The sequence below is a fragment of the Triticum urartu genome, chromosome 7A (genome assembly GCF_056163025.1).
Source record: "Triticum urartu cultivar PI428250 chromosome 7A, HENAU_Tu73, whole genome shotgun sequence".
Classification (NCBI taxonomy): domain Eukaryota; kingdom Viridiplantae; phylum Streptophyta; class Magnoliopsida; order Poales; family Poaceae; genus Triticum; species Triticum urartu.
Genome location: NC_141879.1, coordinates 563838054 through 563846451, shown reverse-complemented (window position 1 = coordinate 563846451; position 8398 = coordinate 563838054). Strand labels below are relative to the sequence as shown.

At 46.7% G+C, this 8398-nt stretch overlaps 2 protein-coding genes across 2 annotated transcripts; one reads left to right on the top strand and one right to left on the bottom strand.

Moving 5' to 3' along the window:
- The first annotated feature begins 262 nt into the window (after positions 1-262).
- On the top strand, positions 263-5602 carry LOC125524131 (phosphatidylinositol/phosphatidylcholine transfer protein SFH2). Its single transcript, XM_048689205.2, has 11 exons — positions 263-546; positions 697-725; positions 2882-2965; positions 3062-3115; positions 3226-3303; positions 3870-3923; positions 4151-4210; positions 4300-4395; positions 4591-4692; positions 4778-4858; positions 4981-5602. The coding sequence occupies exons 1-11, from the start codon at positions 492-494 to the stop codon at positions 5263-5265; spliced, it is 978 nt and encodes a 325-aa protein (XP_048545162.1). The 5' UTR covers positions 263-491; the 3' UTR covers positions 5266-5602.
- Positions 5563-8090, bottom strand: LOC125524132 (phosphatidylcholine:diacylglycerol cholinephosphotransferase 1-like). The gene is made up of 2 exons (XM_048689208.2): positions 7471-8090; positions 5563-6283 (listed from the first exon to the last, which is right to left on the bottom strand). Exons 1-2 carry the CDS (start codon positions 7882-7884, stop codon positions 5804-5806), a joined length of 894 nt encoding a protein of 297 aa, XP_048545165.2. The 5' UTR covers positions 7885-8090; the 3' UTR covers positions 5563-5803.
- Between the last annotated feature and the right edge of the window lie 308 nt (positions 8091-8398).

The following is an 8398-nucleotide window of genomic DNA, read 5'->3' as shown; positions in this document are numbered from 1 at the left end:
ATAGATGTGCATGTGTGCCTCTATAAGGATGAGTATATGCGCGTATGTATGAGCGCTTGCGTCTGTACTGTATTAAAAAAAAGTCTGGTAGTACTCTGAATTGGATGTGTATCCGACTCGCGAGAGGTGACAGAATCCGTACCCAACTGAACTGCATGCCCAAAATCCCTGCAAAAAGGAAAAAAACTGCATGCCCAAAAAAACAAGAAACGAAAAGAAAACTGCATCCCCGCCGGATTGCGCGCCTATAATAGCAGCGGCTGAAGTGGACGGACTCCCAACCCAAAGTCGTCCCGCAACGACAAACCGACCCACCGACCAAGACGAGAGCCGGTCGACCGACGACTCGGAGGAGACCGTCTCCTCCCCCTCGTCCACCGCCCCCTGAACCTGAACGTCTTTCCCTCTGAAGCCTGAATCCGCGCCAGAACCCCGTAGAATCGGCCGCCCCGCTCCGCTCGGCTCCCCTCCCGCCTCCTCGAGCGCGCGCAATGGGGGCCGCCTGCGACGACGCCGTCCAGCAGCTCGCCCACCTCCTCGACCAAGGTTAGCGCAAGAGCGGCCCTTCACCCCTTCTCTTCTCCCCCGGTCCTTACATTTCCACGTTTCGAGTTTTGGTACACACACCATGCGTTTGCTCGGTGCTGACTGCTGAATGCTGACTGACTTGTGCCTCTTGTTCTGGGTTTTCTGCAGTCGAGGAGCCGCTGAAGAAGACGTTCCAGGTATGCTGGATCTTCCTCCTCTCTGTTCTCCAGCTTTTGTATGCATGCCTTTGCAGTACTCTGTTTTCTGCTTCACTTGGACTGTAGAGTGTAGACAATCACTTAGTTCAGCTCAGAGGTCTGCAAACCCAATCTCGGTTCAAATGGATCAGGGAAGATGGATTTTTAGATGACGGAAACTTTCATTATCGCCGGCCTCTGTATCATAATATTACTTATTACATTGTTTATATTGAACAAAAAACAATTTCTCATCATGCCGAAAAGTAGGGGAAGGTCAAAAACAAGGACCACTTGTTTGGCGATAGATGGTTGGTTGATATCAGTCACTATCTAATCTCCAAGTCTGCTGGCCACTTTTGTTTGCAAGTTGGAACAGAGCATTTAGTTGATAACATGCTGGATCAAGGGTGGTTTACTGAATATCGATGAGCTACTGCTATAAGCAATCTGTATGTATATGGTATACATGATATGATATGATAGATTTTCGGTAGGGAGAGTTGCCGCGCTATTGCTTGCCTGTGGATGCAAGGTATTCTTTTGTTCTTTGGTGTAGGCCACACGTTTGGGATTTCTCCGGGGGGTAATTTTGAGTGGTTGGACAATGAAGTGAGGGGTGTGTCTCATCTCTCATGGAATTGTTCTGATCTCACCTCCACTGAGTCAACTAGTGGACGGTGAGGTGTTCGCACTCGAAGCCTCCTGATCTTTTGTTGGGGGCATCTAGTCTCCCAATTAGTTGGTAACAGTGTATTCCTCACTAAAATTTCCTTGCCGTCTGGGATCTGGCCAGTACAGATTCCTCTAGCAGAGGCTCCAAGTTCTCCGGCATAATTTCATTTCCGCGCTTTTTAGTCTGCTAGTATGGTGGCACTGGTCTCAGGTTGCTACACATCCTATCCCAGAAAATTGCTTGCATTTTCTATGCTTTGTGGTTACTGAAATGCTCCCTGAGACCAAGGCTTTTGCACGCCCTGAGTGCTGATCAGTAGGAGATGTCAACTTATTCCGGAGCAGAATCTCTTATCTAGTGGAGCTGGAATCAAGATGGACAGTGCTACTTGCAGCATAATTATTGTGCTGAAATTCTCCATTAGGCAGGCAAAGTACTAGCACATGGAACTACTACCAAGTAATATAAGCACCCAAGTTCTTTTATAGGGGAAATGAGCCAATTCCGGTCTCAGAGAATATATCTGGCTTTTCAAAGTAGCCAATGCATGCGAATTCGTTATGTTTATATTTTCATACTTGTGGAAGATCTATAATTGCTCATCGTACCATGAATGCGCACTATGCATAGTCTATTTCTGGGGCTTGTATGGGAAACGAATATTGATTCTTTCACTGATAACGAAACCCGACTTTTAAGGGCTAAGATTCTATATTCCTTCTGCCATAACAAAACCTGACTTTTATAGCATAAGATTCTGCCATGGAAAAAAGGATAAAAGAAAGTCAAGATAAGCATATACCTGCCACTTACATCTGGAATCCCGTCTTCTATGATTGAACTAGCATCTGATCATGTCTGCTTACTCTGTTTGCAAAGTTCCCCTTCTAATTTTAGGAACACTTGATGTGATCCTGCTATTATCGGGATACTATCATATGTAAACACTAATAATGACTACAAGTGCTTACAACAATATGAAAATAACACAATGTTTTGGATTTCAAATTAAGCTCAGTGTTACATACTACCATATCGGGAGGACTGGAGGAACCACTTTTTTTTTCCAAAGCGGACAATTTTATTAATGCATCCAGCTGATACAAATAAAGTAAACCTGACCTCTGCAACAACATGATGAACATAGTGTTGAGGATGCAAACAGCCATCGCGCACCACAACACTAAGAAAAAGAAAGAGGCCAAAAAGAGCAATACCCACAGCTCCTTCAAAGAAAATACCACCTGCACCTCTTAGCTTCATGGCAAAACTACCAGAACTACAGTTGGTGTAAGAATACCATACTTTAAAGATTTCAAAATATTCTGAGTGTTACATACAGCCATATTGGGGAGAACTATAAACCATATTTGGTGCATTTCAGCTCTTTCAGTTTTCCAAAGATTTTGTTACTATTACAGATCGTAAAGTAGCTTTTGATGGGAGTTGAGTTCTCAATTACACGAATTTCTCTTTCCAGAATGTGCACCAGGGATGTCCATCAGAGACACTAGTGCGCTTCCTTAAAGCTAGAGAGTGGCATGTAACTAATGCTCATAAAATGGTAAGGTCTTGGCTTATATTTTCCCCTACGTGATTAATGCTGAAGTAAATGTTCCATGGATAACTTCACTGATTAAGTATGTTTTGTTTTTGCTAGCTTGTGGATTGTTTGAATTGGAGGATACAAAATGAAATTGACAGTATACTGGAGGTGAGCAACCATTCTTCTGAGACACTCTTGCCTGTCTTAAGCCAGTTAAGTCGATTTTTCTGTTTACTTTTTCTTGTTATTGATCATCTGCATGTGTTGGACAATTGCAGAAACCTATAACCCCAGTAGACTTGTATAGATCGATACGAGAATCACAGCTTGTTGGGTTATCGGGATACTCAAAGGAGGTATATAGCTTTCTTAAGCCAATTATCTTTTATTTCCTTCCATTGTTGGGTCCTATCCTTTCACTTTTCTAGAACTTGTTTCATCATAATGTGTTTCCTAACATGCAACGTTCGACATAGCTAAACCTGATGTAGCTATTTGGTCCCTACTTCCAATGCTGTGCACCACTACTTATTTATATGGCTGTCTTTTGATACTGCTATACCCTTGAATTATCCGTTGCAGATAAGTTTCTGACGGATAGCATAAGATACGTTCACCTTCAAAAACATAAGATATGTCTATTGCACTAGTAAAGGATATGTATATCGAACAATCAGCGGTAACAAATTTGAGAAAGGGTCCAGATTTGAACTTCTTTGATCAGAAAATGTTTGGGAGATTGGCGTCTTAAACCCCTGATGACACGATTTTGCATTCTGAAACTATAGGTCTCTATGAAAACACTACCTTGGTAATTGTGGGTCTTTATGAGATACAAGTAATCGTGTTCAGACCATAATTAATTGTACTATAGATAACCTTCAAATTATTTAATACTCTAATTTTCCTTTGCATTTGCCAGGGCGTCCCAGTGTTTGCCTTTGGTGTTGGACAGAGCACATATGACAAAGCTTCGGTAATTGACCATATACTTCTTTTGCAAATCAGATGTTTTCACTTTCTCCCTGTGAATACAGTTCTGATGAGTGTTTAGTTTGTCAGCTTGCATCCATGTCAATTAAAGATAATTATCAAATTGCAATATTAATGGAATTGGAAATGTATTTCTACTGGATTATAGGCATGAAGATTCAATCTGTCGTTCTTTATGTGCTTTAGAATGATAGTATGTTGCATTTTCAGGTCCATTACTATGTGCAATCTCATATTCAGATCAATGAGTACCGTGATCGTATTATTCTGGTGAGTGTGCAACTAATCTTTACATGGCCAAGATCATCTAGTTCATTTGAGATTGAATAACACCTGCTTTCCTTGCTTATGTTCCATAGCCCATGGCGACGAAGAAGTTTAGACGACCTATAACCACCTGTATAAAGGTTCTTGATATGACTGGTCTGAAGTTGTCAGCACTGAGCCTATTGAAGGTATGACCTGCATGAACATGTCATATTTTTACGCTTTTATGGCTACATACAGAAGTGGAAAATACATGGGTGTTTATGACATCCAAAGGTGACAGGGACAAGAACCATTTTTTTAGAAAGCTAAATATTTGCATAAGATCTGCATGTTGTGTACGCTAGTCCATATTTATGATGCTATCTGTTGTTGGATTGCAGATTTTGACTGCAATATCTGCTGTCGATGAACTGAATTACCCTGAAAAGGCCGAGACCTATTATATTGTGAATGCTCCATATATATTCTCAGCGTGTTGGAAGGTATTGATGCCTAAGATTTTTCATTGTACCAGTAATTAGTAATTTTTGTTTTGAAGACCCAATAGTAATTTAATTTTGTTACTAGGTTGTGAAACCTCTACTGCAAGAGAGGACAAGAAAGAAGGTTCATGTTTTGAGTGGTCGTGGGAAAGATGAGCTCCTAAAGGTAAGATTACTTGCTAGTGCTATTTTCATCACTCGTTGCTCATCAAGACATTACTGCACTCTAATTAAGCAAGAGAGATAAGAGAATGAGACCTCCATGGACCATTTATTTGGACTATGCAGATTATGGACCATTCCTCCATCCCCCATTTCTGTCGACGCGAGGGTTCATCAAAAGCTTCGTTGAGCAGCATCGATGACTGCTTCTCGCTCGACCACCCTTTCCACCAAGAGCTCTACCATTACATCGAGCAGCAGGCGCTGAATCAGGAACTCATCAAGCAGGGTTCTTTGCACGTAGACATCCCCGATCAAGACCCCGATGACGCCATGATTGTGGAGGTCATCCAGGCCGAGTTTCACAAGCTCGGTGAACAGAATGGGTCTGCCGATGGCGACCAAAAATAACAGTGTCCGTGTAAGATGTCAGCGGTGTGGCACGACAGATGTGTGTTGCTGTGATGAAACTGATGATCCATTTCGGTGTTTGCGATGTTTGCTTGACCAGCCTGCTGTTGTTTGTGGGGTGACCAGTTCCATGGTGCAAGACTGAGGTAGAAGAAGCAACCGATGTATACTAGATAGAAATAACCACCTATTCACCTGTTGTATACTTTGGCAATGTACTGTCATATGTATGTCCTCTAAGCTAGGAGTAAATCATCCTGTAACATGGATGCAAAAATAATCTTGAGAGTACCATCCTTCAATCAGAAATAAATGGTGCATCTTGACCTTTGCCATCTGTTGCCACTTCCCAGCTTGGTTCCTGTGCTGATTCCTGTGTTGTGATGTACTTTAAGCTTCTGATACTTGCATTTCAGAAGATGTTGCAACTTAACTTACAAAGGACAAACACAGTTACACAATTACATATCAGTAAGTAGCATTCTAAAAAATGACTTGGATCGTCCAGTCCACTGCAATTCCACGGCCATTGATAGCCCTATGATGTAAGCTTCTGTGAGACGAGAGCCTTCTGGCAGCTGCTGCAGCAACGGTTGTCGCCGCTGTCGATGTTCTTGCTGTCCAGGTACCAGCCGGCGAGCATGTCGAAGACGAGACCAGCGCCGACACCGACGGCCAGGTCAATGGTGTAATGCCCTCTGCACGCAAGCAGCCTGACGAACTGCAGCAGGTTGAGCGTGTCGTAGAGCACCGCCAGCCTGCGCCGTCCCACGCGGCGCATGTCGATGGACGCGATCACCGCTCCGGCGACGTGCCCAGAATAGAAGAGGAAAAAGGACACGTTCCCCACGGGGAAGTCCATCCCGGAGCCCAGGAACTCCGCCGGCAGGGGCAGCTGCGTGGAGCACCCGAGCAGGCCACGGCAGGTGAACATCATGAGCGTGGCGATGGCGGCACGCGGCCGCTGCTCGGCGAGGACGGCCCACAGGATGTATGCGGCCTGCATCGCGACGAACACCTGCACATGAGAGGGTCGCATGTCACATTCAGCATGGATTCCGTCATGGCAACACTAGCAACTAGTGGCAATTGGAGCGGGGACCGGGTAGCTATCTAGCCAGATGCAGTATCTTATCAGGAAATCCATGGGTATGTGGAGAATGCATGACGATGATATTCTTGATCTTATCCGAAAAGTTGGATGGTAGTGGTTTTAGGGTGAGCTAGCTCACCCAACACCATTCAGGGCAAGGCCAACGCTCCAGGATGGACCGGTGCCCCAGCTGCCAAGTCGGCTTGGATAGTTGAACCTGAGAAAAAGATGCTGCTTGCAGCGCTAGACGGGATCCTGCAGAGGAGGCTGGTTCTCCCGTGAAAAAAGTGCAAGGCAGCCAATGGGAAAGCGTTGGAAAACACCATTGCTGAGCTCAACAGTACCTTGCTACCTTTTTGTACAGAGAAAAAGCTACCAAACCTGAGAACACTACTACTGCTTCCGTTGGATGAAGGTAGAACTAAACAGTAGCTTCAGTTACCTTTTATCTAGGTGGAGCATGGGGCACCAGTATAGTGATGCCACCATTGTACATGCCCTCATCAGTTTCTTGGTCCTTTGCTTTATGGCTACCAGCTAGTTTTGCTTCCCTCACCACCCGGAGCGAGGAAACAATTCACAAAGATTCACTTGTTGTCACAATACCAGAGCCTAGACATCATCATTCCTATAATTAAAGCAAGAGATGTTGATGTGCAACTGCCACCGATGCGTATTAAATTTTTTATCAATTGTATAAATAGGAGTGTACTAGTTCAAACTGGGATTAAACTGCTCCGCCGACAGCGGGTGTGAAAGTTCTACGGAAAATTTAGATGCAGGAGGTGGCAATGGTATGTTCGTGTAAAATGTGAGACAAATTGCATCTACAAAATACGAAAAGGAGAGCAAACTCTGCACGAAAAGACAAATGGTTACGTGAAATTCGTGAGCCTGTTCAGTTTCCACTTTCTGGTGTGCGTGGCTACAATGTAGCCTGTTCTGCTCAACCGAAAGCGCTGGTTGCCTTCACGTTTGGTCGATGAGAGGGTAACATCAAGAGGTCAAAAAGCAAAAGGGGAAAAAAATTGCTGGTGGAGCAGATGGGCAGATCGGCAGGAGCTAGGTTCATTCGCCGATCGGATCTAGGCATGGCAGGGAAGTGCGCTCACCGTGTTGAGCGCGGCGAGGAGCGAGTTGAGCCAGGGCCGGGCGGCGATCCCGGCGTGCATGGCGGCGGTGGCGTGGAAGCCGAGGTCGAGCGGCGGCGCGGCGGCGGGGACCATGGGGATGGTGTACTCCACGCCCATGAAGAGCAGCAGCCCGCACGCGAACAGCGCCGGCAGCGGGTGCCGCCGCAGGATGCCGGCCACCCCGGCAGGCGACAGCCAGTCCATCGGCCTCCTCCCGCCCGCCAGCCTCTCGCCGCCAGCGCCGTCCCCCATCGCGGCGCCGTCGGCCGGCAGCGGGTGGACCTTCTTGCCCTTGCCCGCGCGGCGGCGCGCGTCCGGCCCCGCGTGGCCGTTCGCGGCGGAGGCGGCGGCGGCGACCCGGTCGTTCGCGGCGGTCAGGCTGGGCGGCGGCATGCGCGCGAGGACGCGTCGGCTGGCCGCGGGGCGCGTGGGCGGTGGGCCGTTTTCAGCGCGGGTGCGCGTGCGCGCGCATGAGTGACGCGGTCGGTGGTGGGAATTTTCTCTTTTCTTTCGTCCGATTGGATTGGTGGATTTCCCACCTTGAGATTCGCGGTGCTTTTGTAAGCGTTTTTTTCTCTCCGACGGCTGCGGCGCGTGGCGGAGGTCCCGAGGAAAGAGAGAGAGGCGGGTGTTTAATGCAGAGGCCCGGCGGTTTAATACTAGCCACAATGGGTAGTACTCTCTCCCTTCCTAAATATTTGTCATTTTAGAGCCTGCGAACAAGTCCGGAGTTAAAGCATCTCCAGCCGTTGGCCTAGGTGGCTCCAAAAATCGTCGTCCGGGGACGAACCGGCGCTAAAATCGGCCACAGGGTGATCGGGTTCCCAGCCGACGCCCCCAGGTCGGCCCCAGGCGCCTGTTTTAAACTTTTTTGAATATTAATTCGACTAAAATTCGGTAACAGGAC